At 40.5% G+C, this 19,994-nt stretch overlaps 1 protein-coding gene across 1 annotated transcript; it reads right to left on the bottom strand.

Annotated features, from left to right (window-relative positions):
- Positions 1-2,549: 2,549 nt before the first annotated feature.
- LOC106605136 (ras-related GTP-binding protein C-like) lies at positions 2,550-19,585 on the bottom strand. The gene is made up of 7 exons (XM_014200482.2): positions 19,165-19,585; positions 16,868-17,071; positions 10,966-11,165; positions 9,153-9,267; positions 6,186-6,328; positions 5,775-5,923; positions 2,550-5,384 (listed from the first exon to the last, which is right to left on the bottom strand). The coding sequence occupies exons 1-7, from the start codon at positions 19,345-19,347 to the stop codon at positions 5,233-5,235; spliced, it is 1,146 nt and encodes a 381-aa protein (XP_014055957.1). The 5' UTR covers positions 19,348-19,585; the 3' UTR covers positions 2,550-5,232.
- Between the last annotated feature and the right edge of the window lie 409 nt (positions 19,586-19,994).

A 19,994-nucleotide genomic window follows, 5' to 3' on the forward strand; every position in this document is an offset into this window, starting at 1 on the left:
ATCAGGCCTTTATGGTAGAGTGGCTAGACGGAAGCCACTCCTCAGTGAAAGGCACGACAGCCCACTTGGAGTTTGCCAAAAGGCACCGAAAGGAATCTCAGACCATGAGAATGAAGATGCTCTGGTCTGATGAAACCAAGATTAAAGTCTTTGGCCTGAATGCCAAGTCTGGGAGAAACCTGGCACCATCCCTACAGTGAAGCATTGTGGTGGCAGCATCATGCTGCGGGGATGTTTTTCAGCAGTAGGGACTGGGAGACCAGTCAGGATTGAGGGGTAAAAGGAACAGAAAAGTATAGAGAGATCCTTGATGAAAACCTGCCCCAGGACCTAAGACTGGGGTGAAGGTTCACCTTCCAACAGGACAATGACCTTAAGCACACAGCGAAGACAACATAGCAGTGGCTTCAGTACAAGTCTCTGAATGTCCTTGAGTGGCCCAGCCAGAGCGCGGACTTGAACCTAATCGAACATATCTGGAGACCTGAAAATAGCTGTGCAGTGATGCTATCCAACCTGACTGAGCTTGAGAGGATCTGCAGAGAAGAATGGGAGAAAACTCCCCAAATACAGGTGTGCCAAGCTTGTAGCGTCATACCCAAGAAGACCCGAGGCTGTAATTGCTTCCAAAGGTGCTTCAACAAAGTACTGAGTAAAGGATCTGAACACTAAATGTAAATGTGATATTTAAGTTGTTTTATTTGTAATAAATTTGCTACAATTTCTAAAAACCTGTTTTTGCTTTGTCATTATGGGGTATTGTGTGTAGCTAGATGAGGGGGGGGGGGTAAATCATCTATTTTGGTATAAAATGTGGAAAACATCAAGGGGTCTGAATACTTTCCAAATGCACTATATAGTGTACCATCATCACATCACAATGACTTTAGGTCTATGACCAATGTTGGCAGAAGAGCCCAAAAACATTGACTTCAACTTTAGCATAGTAGGCCAGGACATCAAGTCCTTATTCGCACCATACCTAAAAGGTCAAACCTATTTCAATTTATGAAAATAATAAAAACATCTTAAAACTGCAGAGCAATACCTTAAGTATTCACATAACATCAGGCTGGCAGGCGGCCTATCAGAAAATGTGATTCATCTACAATTTGAGACATTTACATTATAGTCATTTAGCAGTCCTCTTATCCAGAGTGACTTACAGTTAATGCATTCATCTTAAAATATCTAGGTGGGACAACCACAAACCTCAGTCATAGCTAATTTGAGGAAAAATGTACTTACTATCAGCAAAGTCAGGGGGTGCTGTGGGATTATTTAGGACACGCTTTGAAGACGGAGGGTTTCAGATGTTTTTGGGAAGATGGGCAGGGACTCTGCTGTCCTATAGGGAAAAGCTGGTTCCACTATTGGGCTGCCAGGAGAGAAAAGAGCATTGACTGGGCTGAGCGGGAGCTGCCCTTCCGTAGGGGTGGAATGGCCAAGAGACCAGGGGTGGCAGAATGGTGTACTCGGTTTGGGATGTACGGTTTGAGAGACCTTATACTTTGATTGTTAAATTTATGACTTTAGTATGTCACAGTCACATTTTAAGATTCCTTGGCATGGTTACTACAGTGGGAATGCATTATTTATCTTAAATTAGAGCCTATTTGAGGAGCCATCAAACAAACACGGGAATGTTGGAGTAGAGTTTAAAGAACTGCGGGGAAGCTGTCGCCAAGATTAATGCAGGATTTTTATAAGAAATTAGAGGCTTAATGAAGTGGATAAAAAAGCTGTCAGTGTTTTATTGCATCTAAATTGTGGGGAAGTGGTGTTTAGTTGCCTCGCCTACCTCTGCACATAATGGGTCGTCAGTGGCTGTGAGGCTCATTTTAACTGGCAAGGCACTTTCATAGCGGAGCCATTCAACTGATATTTTGCACAGTAAACCAGTGGGGGTTTATGGTTTGGTACATTTATTTTAAAAAAAGACCACACAATGTTGAACCACAGCAAACTCAACAAAATGTGCCATTTTTGGGGCTAAGGTCTCAAATAATAGCATTGTTGAAAATGTAGGCCAACGTATTTAGCCTATGTTATTATAAACGTGGTTGTCAGATTTATATACTTGACTTTACCTTCAGCACAGGCCATTGACGAAGGCCATTGTTCTCCATCTCTCTCGGTTCGGGGCAAGTTCTTTCACAGCGAACCAGTTGAGACCACTCTCAGTCATCTCTGCCTGGACATGTCACCTCCCAAGTGTTGCTGATTCGATCCCTGTGGTTGTGGCTAGGGTTAAAACATTTGCATCGAGTCTATCATAGCCAATGTAGTCATCCCTGAAATGCATAGTGAAATTGTTCAGGTAGTTTGGCAAACAACTGAATTGCAATACACAATGAAAAGAAAAAAAGAGAACAGTCATTTGGCACCATCTAGTGTTAATTTCCAGGTGTGTCAAAAGAGCCTGGAGATTTGGCAAGACAGCACATGAGCCTATGATACCATGCCAGATTTCATACCATACATCATTGTGCCCTAATCTGACAAATATCTAATGTCCTAAAACATCAAGTAAAACCAGAAACATTTGCTTTTGATGTGCAAGTGTTTATTTCATGTGAATGATAAAACCTTTGGCAGAACTGACAACAGTGGATTTACTATAGTCCCAAATGTCTACTATTTGCAAAAATCAAATGAACAAAACAAACACAGGCAAAAAAAAACACCTTTCTTGCATTCAGGGCAGAATAATGCAATTTGGTCATTTTTTCCCAGGATTCATTTTCATTGTTAGACCTGGTCTCCCTTACCAACAGTGAAATACAATGAGCAATGTTATGTTGAGAATAATTTAGCTTGATGACACATTATTGCATACATGCTTGGAATGGGTTTTCATATTGGCTTCATGCTGCGTTTGTTTTTTTGTGAGGATTGCTGTGATAAAACTGACAAAAGTCCTTGAGCAGAACCCTCAGCTAAAAAGTGAAACCTTCACAAAGTTCCAACAAATTTGTAAGTCAAGATGATAGATAACAGCACAGAGACCCAAATTCTAAATCCACCAGTGTTGTGCTGTATGGTACAGAGTGCTGGAAAGTGACTGAACTGGACCTGAACAAACGATTCACCTTCCACATAATGTGTCTGCGAAGAACACTCCACATCTGTTGGCCTAATGCATTAAAAACGCCAACCTCCTCAGACAAACAAGCAATGGCCCAACTCCTTGTGGCTCTGAGACAGACCTAATAGACAATGCTGATCAACTTCAGCAGAGCTAAAGCACAGTGGAGAAGATTTCCAAAGAAGTGCCAGAAGTGGAAAGCCGTTGTTGCTGTCCTATATGCGCCAGACGGCGCGATTAAAAAAAAAAAACTTTTTAATTTTACCTTTATTTAACAAGGCATGTCAATTAAGAACAAATTCTTATTTTCAATGACGGCCTAGGAACAGTGAGTTAACTGCCTTGTTCAGGGGCAGAACGACAGATTTTTACCTCGTCAGCTTGGGGATTCGATCTTGCAACCTTTCTGTCACTAGTCCAACGCTCTAATCACTAGGCTACCTGCCGCTCCTGTGCGATGAGTGAATAAAACAACTAGTCACGTAAGGCAGGGTTTGAAGAAGTGGTGACCGGCGTTTCATTGCCACCATTCTGTTTATCATTATCATAACCATCATTAAATTATATAATGTCGATTGATGCCACACAACCAGAATGTATAGGTCCCATCAGAGACTAGTTAGGCTGGTCCGTGATCTGTTTGTGCCGTCTTGCCAACTCTTTTATTCATTGTCACGCCTTGGCAAGACAGCACAAAGAGATCTGGGACCAGATGAGCTCATTCCTAATGGCATCGGACTCCACCTGCTTCAGTAAAGAGAAGGTTCATGCTCAAAGAACTTGTGACGTCATAAATGTATGAGTTGCACACATTAGTTGAAGATTGGCATAGTTGGTTGGCTGTTAGTAGCATTTGGTCTATGGCAAGCATCCATGCGGGGCAGTATTACGATTGAGTGTCAGAAAATATGGCTAAACTGACTACTTTATGCATAAGGGAGATAGATATATCTAGAATGTGCTTGTACTGCATACATAATTTGATAGCCAAACCAAGAGAATAAGCCCATGCCATGGGTTATTTCCAGAAGACTATATTTAGAATGTTTTGTCTGTGCAAGATTCTAATGAATCAGATATCCAACTGCAACAAATTGTAGTTAGAATCTATAAGCATCACTGATCAAACCGCTGGTAACAGGTTTATTTTTTAGCTCAGTTTTCCAACATGGCATAGCATTATACAGTATGACACTACAGCAACTTTGAGCATAGGGCCTGCAGTGGCAAATCAACATGGGGTAGTCATGAATCCATAATCACCAACTATGCTCTTTTCCAGACACACACACACACACACACACGCAGAACAGAAGCAGAAAAAGTGGACACTACAATCCCTTTTGCACTCTGAGGAACCCTGTTTTCTTCAGAAATTATGAAACCAGAAGCAAAGTCTTGGGCAGCATACAGGCGAGTGAGTAGTGATTGAGCTTGCCTGTTGCAAGCTTTCTATCTAAATAAGGCCTTGAGAAAGTGTTACCATGTGCGTTTTGGATAAACACCAAGCATTTCTTAGAGACTTCGACCCATAAGTCTGCACAGGGTTACACAACTATACTGATCCCCGTTACAGCCTTTGCAGTTTCTTCTCCTTATCGAGGGTTACATCAACGTTTAAATATTTTTTTTAAGTACTTCTTCACATGGATGAACCAGCAGCTAAAACAGACAACGATATTACCAAGCTTCCTCAGGCCTCTTGGGACTTGCAGCACGTGAGGCCTATCTCACTGAAAGTTCCCAAAATGGCAAATACGCTTTTGCTTACGTATACCAGTCCTGTTGGACTTTCATTTAGCTGTTTTTACTCGTGGCAAAGAGTGACAAACAGCGGAAAACAATACCTTGCATTCACACGAAATGTACGAATGTTCCTAGTATCTCTGTATTTAGTTTCCCTTCCATCCTAGCTTTGTAAGCTCACAGTCCTCCTTACCCTCTGAGCATCGGTTTCAGCCCTGACTCTTCATTTGAATTTTTAGCTCTAGTCCTCTTCCTGTGATTTCTAGGATCTGGGTGCGAGAGTTATGATTGGTTTACTGAAAACCCCAATCCATTAGTCTTTTCCACACGATCCCTCCCCATGTTTATTTTCTATCTTTCAGTCCTTTCCTATCCTCTCTCCGTCTGTCTATTTGTGTTTAGACAGTGCTCCGGGGCGTGCCGTTGAGTGTCACAGCCTTGGTGCAGGGCGTGCCGGCCGCCTGGGAGCCCGTCCACAGTGTGGAAACGCCCACCTCAAACACCTCGTGGATGGCCTTCCGGAAACAGTGGAAGTTGTAGTCTATCAAACCTGGGGAGAGATACTTGTCAATGAGAGAAGGGTATGAATATATTGTCACTTCTGTGATCTTAGAGACTTTGAACGTCACTCAGCCGATTACTCCATAAGTCATGTATTGTTGAAACAAAGAATAATACGTGAATAAAAGGATCACCCTATCAAGATAAACCAATAACGCCCTGTGTGAAGAACATTTACAAAAACAATGGCAAAGAAAATATGCTACCGCCTGAGAAGCTTGAAATTCAAGAGACTCAAGACATAATTACTTCCTTAAATAAGACTGTGCCACTCTTCCATTGACATCTGTCTGAATGTTGCGCTTGTGGGCGTGAAGTCACACTTGATAGAGACACTGCTTAATGCAGTAATGAGGAAGTGCTGGGGTGGATGGCTTGCCTTTGCGCTCAAAGCTCTCCTCTCGGAGGATGCAGACCAATGCCAGGAACTTGGTGACCTCTTTCAGGTAGAGGACTGTGGTGTTGTTCAGCTTGATGATGGCCATGGACTCCTTGTCGTAGGCACTACCACTGCCGTCCTCCTTCAGACTGGAATAACACACACAAAATAGAACATTCAACTTAAGGAACTTATTCAAATTGAAAATGTGTTCGATACAGAGACCTAACATATCAAACTTTATAATGAGACATTAAAAGCCGCATACATGCTTATAACAAGGAGTAAAAGTATGATTTTATACCGGTCAGCTTGAAGTAAAGTGTTGTCCCAAAAATGACCACAAACACATGCACGCACACAGCTGTAAACTATTCATATCTGACAGGAATTCAGTTCTAGAGGACTTACCCATAGATGCAGGAGACATCTATAACCACATCGATCATGTCACAGCACAGCTCATAAGACTGCATGTCCACCGGACTGCTGTCTGTGGCGATGTAGATCTTACTGACCACGTCAAACAGAAAGGCCTTCTCTATGCCCGAGTTCTGAGGATGGAAGAAGGGGAAAAGGGAGATGAGGGGAATATGGGTATAGGGGAGGAAGGGCAGAGAAACGCCATGAGTGCCCATTTAGTACTTCTAAAAGCAAGCTTGGCAGAAATCTCTCAGAGCTTTCTTTCAGGTCATGTCAAAAGCAAGGGTTTCCAAATGAATTATTGAACTACGAAGTAAAACAATACATTTTATTTACCAATGTAAAACGTATTTTGACCGGGATTGAAGAGATTTTGGGGTCTGGAAGGTTGGTATTATACAACAACCATAAAAGCAGTGCATGAAAGAGTCATCAGGGCTGACGATGATGATGACATACGTCACAATGTAAGTCACACACCAGACACCATTTCTGCTAGGGCTGGGAATTGCCAGGGACCTCATGGTTAGGGCTGTGGCGTGCATGACATTTTGTCAGACAGTTATTGGAAAGCAAAAGATTTCCGGTCCCGCGGTAATCGACTGATAATTAACAGAAACACGTTTAGCATCTCCAGACATGCACAGTGATGAGCGCCTTTGGAACACCTACATTTTAAAAAGTCTAATAAATCAACTTAATATACACCCTCACAATAAATCCATTATTTATTTTAGGCAGGTCTAAAGAAACATTATGATATGAAGAACATGTATTTCAGAAGAACATAATGTGAGTTGGCCTACTGTATGTTATCTGGCTATGTGCCATGCCATAGGCAGTAGACTTGTTCATTTAGCAGACAAGATATGCTTATAAGTCCCGTGCCATTATTTGATTTAATACTAAAAAGAATATAATTGAACTTAGCTGAATAAAACAGGAAGGATATTTTTTCCCCATTCCAAAGTGAGTACGCATATGAAATGGCTATGTTGAGCATAAAAAAGTGATCATTTGGAACAGGTCTTATATGCTAGATTCAGAGTTATTTGGCAACTTTAGTTGTGAATGTATACAAACCTTAGAATATCTTAGAAATCAAAATGTTTATATATGGGCTGCATGATGCCCCATTATGAAATGGGCAGGAACAGGGGATGCACTCGAATAACGAACGGAGGACGCTTTCCCACCAGTTTGTTTTTTTAATTATGCCGGGTAGGCTACTCTGGTTATTACACACTGCATCAACCACTGTTTGAGGAGCATGCATCCTCTGTATGCCATGGGCTCTCCAACCCTGTTACTGCAGCTACCCAGTGCTTAATTTGGGAAACCCAAGTGAAATCTGTTCGGGAAGATCGATAGTAAGATGTTTTCAAAACATATTTCATTAAGCTGACAGTCACTCTCTCTGCACCTGGAGAAAAGAATGAAGGAGAGAGGGGAGGAGAAGGAAACGCACAGTGGTGAGCTAGTCTGTACCTTAAGGTAGTGTCAGCCAATTGATTTGGAAAATATAAAACAATTCCCTATTACTAGGCTATACATTTACATTTTACATTTTAGTCATTTAGCAGACGCTCTTATCCAGAGCGTCTTACAGTAGTGAATGCATAATTTTTTTTCTGTGCTGGCCCCCCGTGGGAATCGAACCCACAACCCTGGCGTTGCAAACACCATGCTCTACCAACTGAGCTACAGGGAAGGCTAAACAACTATACAACTGCACTATAAATTGTAGGCTAACTCTGTAAGCCACCCTGCACAATCAACGAACCAACAGCATCGCCTAGACCTATACGTTCTCTCCCAGACTCAACAGCAGTTTGGAGCGCAGCATAAGGTAACCAGTCCATCCAGTATGCATAATAATACAGTCCACAGTCAAAGGTGATTACTAGAGTATAGGCTATACCAAATACGTACCAAAGACATCTTAAATCTGTTTTTCCCCCCATGTTTTTCTCTGTGCATAATATGCGGTAGGCTATGTATTGTATGACGGCAATCATTATTTTATTTCTGGTTTTTTTTGGGGTTCATATGTAGTATGGGTGTTTTGAATTAACCGTCACCGTAGAAAGTGCTGTCCATTTCATGGTGTTAAGGCTTTGAACAACATCCACAATGGTCATGTTTTCCATTCAGTTTCAACCTGTTGTTGAACTTCTTCCTTCAAAATTGGTCAATCACAGTGAGGTGCGTTTTTAAAAGCATGATACTGTTTTGATGAAAAGTGTTTGATGTGATTTTCGATTGCATTTGCATTGATATCAGAGTGGTTAGAGGGTCAACAGAGCCCTGAGTACCAGGCGATTAGGACCTGATAGTCATTAGCGAGTTGGGAACTACGTACCAACGCATGTCAACAGTGCATAAGTGGAATTACCGTGACTCAACGGACACGTGGAATTTGAGTGAAGTCAGGACTCATGTCTGCCGGTGTGCGGTAATACGGTCACCACAACAGCCCTACTCATGATACAATATTATCACAATACTTTAGTGCCGATACGATATGTACTGTAATTCTCATGATCCTATATGTACTGCAATTCTCACAATTGTATATGTACTGCGATTCAATACTGGGATTTTATTGCGATTCGATGTTCCACACATATTGCTGCAGAGGGACAAGAGGGAGCCATGAGGAAACAAGTTTTGATCAGACATAGAAATAAAAGTGCTGAAAACATTTGTCTTCCTATTTAAAAAAGAAGATGGAGAACAAGATATGAAAAATACTGGAGTTTTGGTGCAGGTACAGCCAACTAGCAGGGTGGGACTAGCTGAACTCGTCCAATGAAAAAAATTACTTTCTGTTTTCCGTTGGAAAAAAAATGTTTTGTTATGGTGTACACAACCCAGGTAAAACAAATGAAAGAAATGCAAAAAACATTCAAATCAAACAGCGAGAACTAAATCAAGAGGGAATTTGGTACTTACGGATATAAAGATGTTTAGAAGGTTTTCCAGTGTTGGCAGCTGTGGGATAAGCTTCTGGACCACTTTACTGAAGGCCTCGAATATTGAGTGGTCATAGATACTTGTCAAATAGAAACTGAAAGATATTTAAAAGAAAAGGGAAGTTAGCTATAGGTTTGCACAGGTTAAGACTGATTTGATAACTTAGTTCCTCGTGCGCTGTAGTTCAAGTAAAAACACAAAGTGAGACTGGATCATATCACAAAACAGCAGGGAACATTAGAAACTGAAAGCATTTCTCAGCTTTAAAAACACAAAGATAAGCTATCACTTAATAATGACAATGATGATGCATTTTGGGACAGTCCAACTGCAGAATTGAAAATATTAGCAACGTATTACAAAAGCATTAAGGTAGCGTAACATTTTAAAGAATTCTATAAATAATAGTAGTGATTGTAACTTCATTGTCACAAATAGAAAATTGGGAAACTTTAGAGACTGCAGTTCTAACCAACAGATCCGAAGACTTCGCACAGAGATGTCTTTGCAGTGCAGAGAACAGAACACATCACAACTCAACTCAACATGAGATTCCTCCTCCCAGCTTCACTATAAATCCACCATTGATCCAACTGTCTGGCGTGCACCAACCTCACCTTTCATAAAATAGGCCTACATCTCAAGAAAGGAAAAGCACACAGCCGATTGAAAAACCTAGTACTGAAAATCTGCAGCGCTTGTTTGAACCGGTTTGTCTTTTCATAAAACGACTCGCTAGGCTCAGTATCATTAATGTTTAAAGGGCCTAGGCCAATATCTGGGAAATTATCATCAGGGCATGTGATGATATCCCCATCGAAAACAACCATTTCAGTAGAATTCAAATTTGAGGCTATAGTTTCAATGTCAAAAGAGAAAATAGCAAACATTGAAGGCAGTATAAGCGCAACGGTACATGATATATAGGCTACATGTAATCCTTCTGATCCTTTAACATAGACAGCTTGCACCATGAACACTTGCTGTGGTGTTTGTTCATTAAGAGGCCGGGGTGGAATCTGACAGTAATGCTCGGAGTATGACAACCCCGCGCTGGAAGTATACAAGCAAACCCTATGATCCAGGACCACACACTGACAAGTGTGCTTGTCATTAATATGTTACTGCCCCACTCACAGTCAAACGTTGGACCAAAACAAGGGACGTGTTTTGCCCCACATCGCGGCAAATATTTTCATCCATGTGTTGTGTAAGGCAAGTCATTTCTGGGAACCCTATCTTACAAGCCTAAATAAACTGGCCAACATTCCTAATGCAAAGTGAGAGCGTTATAACAGCTAGGCTAACACTAACACAAAACTACCTGAATCTATTTTCACTGTATCAACATCAGTGGAATCGCAAGTGTGATCTGATTCAGTCAGATTTCAGCCATATTCCAAAACCAATCATGCTATTTAGAAAATAATCAAAGTGACAAGAGGCCACAAGAAATAACTTGGCAGCACAGATGACTAGCTTATGTTGTGAAAAAAAGATGGCTGACCAATGCTAAAACTGCTAACATTTTAGTAAAATGCACATCAACTGAACTCCCATGAGGTCATTGCTGGGTTGAACAGCAGAAAAAAAGAGAATTAGGCCTACAATAGAATACTAACCAACAATAGAAAGGTAATAAACTGAGAAGGCTAATTAGTTTAGTGTAGCTGCTCTTTCTGTAGGCTTTCAATGCTTTTCCCTTGGCATACTGTAAGCTCAAAAGGGAGGATTAAAGGGATGGTTAAATTTTCTGAACTATCCCTTTGAGGGTGAGTGTCTGTGGATCTACCTGAGGTGAAGCTTCTCTAAGCTGGCGTCTGCCAGGTCGTCGTTGGCTCTCTGGTGGATGTCCCTCTGGGTCTCGATCTTGTGGTCGTCGGAAAGGCCGTCCACTTTGTGGATGAACACCTCAAAGTTAATCTCAGGGTTGACCCTGTAGGCCCGCGACACGGTGAGGTGGAGTCTGCCCAATGCCTCCACATAGTCATCCTGGGCAGAAGGAAGATCAAAGAAGAACACACGCACAAACAGAAACAGACAGACCGAGAGACATAGAAAAGGTGGCTTAAAACAAAGTAGTGTACATGTGTGCCTAAAAAGTAGACTACATGCATCTTGCTGCCTGCATGCACATTTCCACATCCATACTATCCAACATGCATAACGCAATCCCCTATGCCAAATTACAATCCCCTATGCCAATATATCCTACTTGTTCCAGTCCCAGTGGTGGGGAGAGTTAGCCAGAATTCCTGGAGAATTAGGCAACTTTTTAGATTAAAGCAATCGAAGATCAACATAACCATCATAATACTTCAGATTGCAAAATCTCAAAGTCCCACTGCAAAAATGAGTGACAACATTGGATGTGTTGAGCAAGCTTGCCAATTTATTTCCCTGCGAATTCTGCATCTGCACTGAGAGATACTGAACACTAGTGAGATATGGAGTGTCACTCCGCCTCAGTACAGTGGCTTGTACAAACACTTCCTAAATTTAACTTAGCTGGAAAAATCTTAATAAACTGCCAAAAGGATACAGTAGGTTTGCTGTACATACAATACCTAGGACACGTTAATTAGTTACAACCTAGTTATACCTCACAGATAATTGACAACATTAACGGGATAATCAACCCACAGAAAGAAATATCATGAAACTCCTGTCAATTTGGTGAAAGCCTATGTTCTATCAGTGGGTAAAATAACAATTTCCCCCATGATTTAACTTCTAAGTGGTCCGTCTGAAATCAGAAAATCGTGTAGGAACGCGTCATAGCTACATGGTTCTCGTCACTGGAGATATGGGATAACACACTGACATTTCATAAAACTTTTAAAACAATTCGGCCTACCTGCACTCCAGATCACCAAATCAACCAATAGATGGTATGGGCATGCTCGTCTAGAACACATACATACATTTAAAAATCGTCATGACAAAGTATATAGTGTTTTTTCACTTAAATGTGCTCAATCCAAACAGTGAACCAAATTTATTCAACGCAGTTCCTCCTTCAAGTACTATATTACAATGCGCCCTGTGTGTCTGTTGGAAACGTGGGAAAGGGCCATTATTGCTATAGCAAAGTACTCTGTACTCACTCTGGGGAGAGGCGAACTCGGTGAGAGACTCCTAAATTGATAGTGCCGTTTTAGGCAATTTTACAGCTAGCTACTTCACATGCTGATATTGACTTTGGTATTATTGTGTGTAGCTATGTTTGCTAGATAGCTAGCTAGCCAGCCAGCCAGCCAGCCCAGAGAGAGTACTACATTGTGGGTTTTGTAGTTGACTAGAGCTGCAAAAGATTTGCGCAACAATTTTCACATTGCTACCAACCTTACAAACAACAAAATTAAACATTTGTTCACAAAAAAATAGTTATTTAAGACCAATTCCTATGATAAACAGTGATTTAGGGTGGATTAAAAACCTTATTATTAAGGTTGAGAGAAAACACCAGCAATGTGGACACGGTGTCCTGTTCCGGGTTATAGGAATGTGACAAATGGACAATATTTCTTAATGTTTAAACTGCAAAAGAAAAAAATAGGGGGGGGTCCATTAACCTGTCAAGGTATAGGGGGCAGTATTTTCGATTTCGGATGAAAAGCGTGCCCAGAGTAAACTGCCTAATACTCGGGCCCAGAGTCAAATATTTGCATATTATTAGTAGATTTGGATAGAAAACACTCTGAAGTTTCTAAATGAATTTTCAATGATGTCTGTGAGTATAACAGAACTCATATAGCAAGCAAAAACCTGCGAAAAATCCAACCAGGAAGTGGGAAATCTGATGCTTGTAGTCTTTTCAAGTCATTGCCCATCTAACACAGTGACTTAGGGTTCATTTTGCTTCCACTAGATGTCAACAGTCTTTAGAACCTTCTTTCAGCCTTTTGCGGTGAACAGAGAGCGAACAAGAAGGCCGGGAAGTTGGCGACTCAGAAAATGACATGAGTTTAGTGGCGTGCATTCACGTGATGAGGTAGCTGTGTTCCATAAAATTTTTCAAGATACTGGAATCGTCCAGTTGGAATATTATTGATGTTAAAAAGGCCCTAAAGAGTGATGCTATACAACGTTTGACATGTTTCAACGAACGTAAATATAACTTTTTTTGACTTTTCGTCGTGAAATTTTCGGCGCGCTTCCTACATTTGGAGTAGCTTAGTGAACGCGCAAACAACAAGGAGGTATTTGGACATAAATTATGGACTTTATCGAACAAAACAACATTTATTGTGGACCTGGGATACCTGGAAGTGCCTTCTGATAAAGATCAAAGGTAAGTGAATATTTATAATGCTATTTATGATTTTAGATGACTCCAAAATGGCAGGTATCTGTATTGTATGATGTATTTTTCTGAGCACCATACTCAGATTATTGCAAAGTCTGCTTTCCCCGTGAAGCTTTTTTGAAATCTGTCACAGCTTATCTATAATTCTTTGAATAACAGTTTAATATTTTATCAATGTTTATGATGAGTATTTTTGTAAATTGTGCTGATTCACCAGCAGTTTTGTAGGAAAATAATTTTCTGAACATCACGCGCCAATGTAAAAATTGGGTTTTTGGATATAAATATGAACTTTATCGAACAAAACATACATGTATTGTGTAACATTGAGTCCTAGGAGTGTCATCTAATGAAAATCGTCAAAGGTTAGTGCTTAATTTTAGCTGTATTTATGGTTTTTGTGACCCCTCTCCTGCTTGGAAAATGGCTGTGTGGTTTTTCTTGTGTTGGCACTGTCCTAACATAATCTAACTTTATGCTTTCGCCGTAAAGCCTTTTTGAAATCGGACAATGTGGTTGGATTAAGGAGAGGTTTATCTTTAAAATGGTGTAAAATAGTTGTATGTTTGAGAACTTTGAATTATGACATTGTTGTTTTGAATTTGGCGCTCTGATTTTTCACTGGCTGTTGAATAGTGTGAACAGTGGGTGGGACGGTAGCGTCCCACGTAGCCCTGAGAAGTTAACCTGTTGGGGCTAGGGGGCAGTATTTTCACGGCCGGATAAAAAACATACCCGATTTAAACTGGTTACTACTCTTGCCCAGAAATGAGAATATGCATATAATTAGTAGATTTGGATAGAAAACACTCTGAAGTTTCTAAAACGGTTTAAATGGTGTCTGTGAGTATAACAGAACTCATATGGCAGGCAAAAACCTGAGAAGATTCCAGGCAGGAAGTGGCCTGTCTGACAATTTGTAGTCCTTCTGTTGCATCTCTATCGAAAATACAGCATCTGTGCTGTTAAGTGAGACTTTCTAAGGCTTCAATTGGCTCTCTAAAGCCCTCAGAAAGTGGAATGACGCGTCTCCTGTCTCTGGGCAAAGTACAGCAGCAGAGTTTGTAAGTGGCCTGCCTGGGGACAGTGACACTGGAGATGCGCGATCACGAGACTTCGGCATTTTTTTTTTTTTCACTCTTTGAATTAATACAACGTTGTCCGGTTGGAATATTATCGCTATTTTACAAGAAAAATAGCATAAAAATGGATTTTAAACAGCGTTTGACATGCTTCCAAGTACGGTAATGGAATATTTTGAATTTGTTTGTCACGAAATGCACTCGCGCGTTACCCTTCGGATAGTGACCTGAACGCACGAACAAAACGGAGGTATTTGGATACAACTATGGATTATTTGGAACCAAAACAAGATTTGTTGTTGAAGTAGAAGTCCTGGGAGTGCATTCTGACGAAGAACAGCAAAGGTAATCCAATTTTTCTAATAGTAATTCAAGTTTAGGTTGTCCCAAACTTGGTGGGTGTCAAATTAGCTAGCCGTGATGGCTGAGCTATGTACTCAGAATATTGCAAAATGTGCTTTCGCCAAAAAGCAATTTTAAAATCTGACATAGCGTTTGCATAAAGGAGTTCTGTATCTATAATTCTTAAAATAATTGTTATGTATTTTGTCAATGTTTATCATGAGTAATTTAGTAAATTCACCGGAAGTTTTCGGTGGGTATGCTAGTTCTGAACATCACATGCTAATGTAAAAAGCTGTTTTTTGATATAAATATGAACTTTATTGAACAAAACATGCATGTATTGTATAATGCCGTTGCCTATGCCGTTCGGCCATCACTCATTCATATATTTTTATGTACATATTTGCATTCATTACTTTACACTTGTGTGTATAAGGTAGTTGTTGTGAAATTGTTAGGTTAGATTACTTGTTAGATATTACTGCATGGTCGGAACTAGAAGCACAAGCATTTCGCTACACTCGCAATAACATCTAACCATGTGTATGTGACAAATAAAATTTGATTCGATTTTTTACGAACTGTTAATCTGATGACGTAGTGGTGGATAGTCGACTCCAAAATCATTTATTCCTTGACTCCATCCACACGACTCCCTTTTCTGTGTCAAGATTCGATTCAGCTACGAATCCACTCCTAAGATTCAGTGTTTTTGCAACGGAGGAGGCTGATTAGATGCCGTACTTCCGAAAATACAAACACTTGCATCTTTCATAGCGTGCTAGCGAGGGATGGAGAGAAGGGCACAATATAGGCAGGTCGGCCACCAGACAGACAGAACTGTGCACTTGGCCGATCTATCGGTAATTAAAAGCTGTATCTCACAATTTCTTATCTTGCAATGTCTCACAACTTCAGTAAAGCAGGGCCTATCATCAATGAAAAGGCTATGATATTGAGCCAGATGCAACAGTTCGCTCTCACAGTCACACACAGTATAGACACATGTGCACGGGTTCGCTTCACGCTGTTCACAGCGAGGTAGCAAGGGCACCAAAACAGCAGAGAAGTTGATCCTCGCGCTTCAACCCTCCTAGTTGTTGCAGAAAGTGACCTACTATGCTGTTACTTTGTGCATCGAAGTTGCGGAAACTGACCTACTATGCTGTTACTTTGTGCATCTAAGTAAAAAAAAAAACATAGATTTTCGGTTAGGGATTTTTCTTAACGTTACGGATCCCAATTTCATTTAAACGTTTTAACGTTCATACCCCTAGTTCATTAGGTACCAAATGGAAGAAAATGGAGTGAAACAAGGAGGGACTACCTGGACACGTCCAATGAGAAACGCTCAATTTCGTATTCCGTTGAAAAATGTTTCAAAGCATTTTTCTTTGCCTGCTCTACTAAACACAACCCAGAAAAATAGAAAACGTAGTGACACTGGTAACTCCTTTCAATGTGATCATTAAATTGAGATAAACGGTAGCCTCCCTGATTAAATTAGCTTTGATTTAGATCATGGTTAAGATCACTTTGTTCCAGCAGTTAGGATAACAATGTGCACTGTCTTCGGAAAACGTCTGTGACAATCAATTGTCTTTGAAGCGGTGGGTCATTTAACGTTTCAACATGAGAAGCTTATCCTGTGCTGCAGAGTAGAAGTAGTCTAGCCCACACTTATATCATTCACTTCTCTATAAACACAAATTAAGTTTATCAACTATACAGTTTAGTCAGTTTGAATACATTTCATTTCATTTAAAGACCATAGAACAGGTTCAGACATTACCCATGACATGAGTATTCTGTTCAAATGCTGTGGTCTGAAGGACTTTTTCCCTTTCTAGTAATTCTATTTCTATGAGATCAGACATTTATCAATTATGGTGTTCAACATGTCAGTAAGTCAGTCAACCATTGTGTTTTTAATACACGTTCCCACTCAATCTTTTCACCTGTGCGTCAATGACGAATATCAAAGCACCCGTGCCTCTGAAGATCATCTCGTAGTCAAAGGTGGGGTCGAAGAAGTCCACTTGCCCCGGGAAGTCCCAGATCTGGAAGTTGACAAACGAGCTACTGGAGATGTCGTCCTTGTAGATCTTGTTGGTGCTCTCCAGGAACAACGTCTCGTTAGGAGACATTTTGTGGAATACCACCTGAAAAAGGAAATTAGACATAGTGCTGTTAAGACAAAATGACCACACCTAGACCTAGTGCTTCCTTCTCAAAATACCAAAGAGAGACTCCATTTTGAGAGTTTGTAGTAGTAACTGGGGTCACTACTACCAGAGGAAAAAGCCAAATCACATGTTTCTGAACTAGCAAGAGGCTTAAGGGAAGAACGTACTCTGTGGCTCAGCACTTAGGGTCATGGATTTAGATGGGCCTTCAACAACAGTGTAGCACTGCACAACCATAGCCTATGAATGAAAATATGAGAAGAACACAAATAAACCATGTAACTAAATAGTTTGGCGCCCTTAAAAGACATGCTCTGGTACTTGAGACTAAAAGTATTTTTTATTTTTTTCAACCTCTCGCCTTGGGCTGGATGTGTCAAGGTATAGTTCATACATGCATAATATATGAGCAGAATTACTGTTTTACTTCAATTTGCCACCACAGGGTGGGCTACTTTCAGAAATACTGGCTAAAAAGTATGCAAAAGTACCAGAAAGTCTCTTTAATACGTTACGTGTTGTGAGTCTTGTATCTTCTACTACTGAAGCAGAAATACTTTCAGGTTACATGATTTCTTCCTCCCTGTATCAAATGGGTGAAGGCATTGCCCCCAACATCTTAACAAGAACGCCAAAAAGTCTGCTACAAAACAACTACATCTAAAACTGGCAAACAGGGATGGGAAATGTTTACTCTAATGAGTAAAGTTATATGGTGCATCTAGAATGAATTGCATTTTCCTGGAAAGAGCATACTTATTGAACCATATAAGTGATGATATGCCTTGTAAAATGTATGGCGTTTGGCTGTAGCTCTGCTGTCATGAGTGAGGTTGTTTAGCAACATAATGTTGATTGAGAGTGTCTGACAAGATCTGGAACGCCAGAAAATAGATTAGACAGGCAGACAGTCACGTGCCAAATCCATACAAGTGATCACACCGCGCGCACACACACACACACACACACGTGCCGAGCAAGAAACATGCTTTCACCTGATTAATGATTAACAAGTAACCTAGCAAACGTTTATTTTACATACATAGGGTTGAATTAATTGTATATTGTTTGAACTCGTTAGCTGAACCAACTAGCTACCTCACATCAATTGAAATAGTTGGCTGAACCTCCCTAGAAACAGTGGTGGAAAAAGTACCCAATTGTCATACTTGAGTAAAAGTAAAGATACCTTAATAGAAAATTACTCAAGTAACGTTAAACGTGAAAGTCACCCAGTAAAATACTACTTGAGTAAAAGTGTAAAAGTATTTGGTTTTAAATATACTTAAGTAGCAAAAGTAAATGTAATTGCTAAAATATACTTAAGAATTGCAAGTAAAAGTATAAATCATTTCAAATTCCCTATATTAAACAAACCAGATGGCACCATTTAAAACATGTATTTTTTATTTACGGATAGTCAGGGGCACATGCCAACACTCAGACAACATTTACAAATGAAGCATGTGTTTAGTGAGTCCACCAGATCAGAGGCAATAGGGATGACCAAGAATGTTCTCTTGATAAGTACGTGAATTGGATCATTTTCCTGTCCTGCTAGCCATGCAAAATGTAACGAGTACTTCTGGGTGTCAGGGCAAATGCATGGAGTAAAAAGTACATTATTTTCTTTAGGAATGTAGTAAGGTAAAAGTTCTCCAGAATATAAATAGTAAACTACAGATACCACAACAACCCAAAAATACTTTAGAAACAAATTATTTTTACTTAAGTACTTTACACCACTGCCTAGAAGAAAGAATGCAACACCACGGAGTTTGTAAACCAGACCATCTCTGTTGATGCTAGCTATACTAAAGTGTTTGCTTGCTTGTCATGTAGCAGTAACTTGCTATTCAGACCAGGATGACAACTGGTCTTTCACATAGCAGTAAAGTCTGGCGTTCAGAATGGATGCATGTTACTATATTAACCTCAGGAATGTTTAGAAGTTGTGGCAATGTTAGCAAGCCATCTCAACTGGTGATGATAGCTATAGTTGCTGATTGAACTAAAATAAGGCGTTATGTAAAGACAGATGAATCATGCCCGCCGACATCGCTTCCTACCTTCTGTATTGACGACTTGCCACTTCTTCGCAAACCCATTAACAGAATTCTAGGTTTGCTGTCAGATGGAGTTGGGCTATCCTCGATGTCGGCCTCCTCTTCTCCATAGCCAAAATCTTTGGGAAACGAGTCCGCAACCCCGTAACTGTCTGCCAACGGTTCCACTTCGTACTGAATCGACATTTTGACCCAACAACTCTCGCTTCCCCAATCCCCCCTCACCCTATTAGTTTTACGCAGTCCTGCTTTTACCGACAGATCCTTCCACACCGCCGATAAAAACGTAAAATACAGTTTAAATGCATCAATTATGCCAATGTTACTTGCATATCCGAGAGTGTGTTGTAATATTCTCCCTTATCCTTTAGATCTTCGGGTCCCCTATGTTTCCCTTTCGCCGAAAACCCTGCTCTTGAACCACCTCCGAATCTAATTGGACGATGTACATAAGATGCGAATAATAATTGGATAACCAGGGTGTCAATCTGTCGAGACTGGTTCTACCCTTGTCAGATGTTTTGCAGTCAGCTGACCAAGTAGAATAGTGCCAGAGAGGAAGAAACGAAGCGAGAGGGTCCATTCCCGTCAAAATCTGTCCCCGCGGTAATACGGCGATAAGCAGACCGAACTTAATTTAAACAGGGTCAACAATGAGACCGATAAGCAAACCGTCTGCCTTCGCACCAGTTAGTGCGAAAGACAAGAGCATCTCGTCATTATATACAGTATCTCTGCTAGTGCACAGGTTTGTTTTGTGACCTTCCACCTGGAGTTATTTTGGCTGGAAATGTATAGTTTGACTGTTTTATTTTGTTTTGACTGGGGGGGTC

This window comes from Salmo salar, chromosome ssa05, assembly GCF_905237065.1.
Source record: "Salmo salar chromosome ssa05, Ssal_v3.1, whole genome shotgun sequence".
NCBI lineage: Eukaryota > Metazoa > Chordata > Actinopteri > Salmoniformes > Salmonidae > Salmo > Salmo salar.

What these genes read in the sequence shown, in the direction of transcription:
- LOC106605136 (XM_014200482.2), bottom strand. Translation starts at nt 19,347, where the DNA reads ATGTCGATTCAGTACGAAGTGGAACCGTTGGCAGACAGTTACGGGGTT. An exon ending in GCAAGTCGTCAATACAGAAG is followed by an intron (nt 17,072 to 19,164) that starts GTAGGAAGCGAT and finishes TTCCTTTTTCAG; the next exon opens with GTGGTATTCCACAAAATGTC. An exon ending in GATGTCTCCTGCATCTATGG is followed by an intron (nt 5,924 to 6,185) that starts GTAAGTCCTCTA and finishes GTGTTATTCCAG; the next exon opens with TCTGAAGGAGGACGGCAGTG.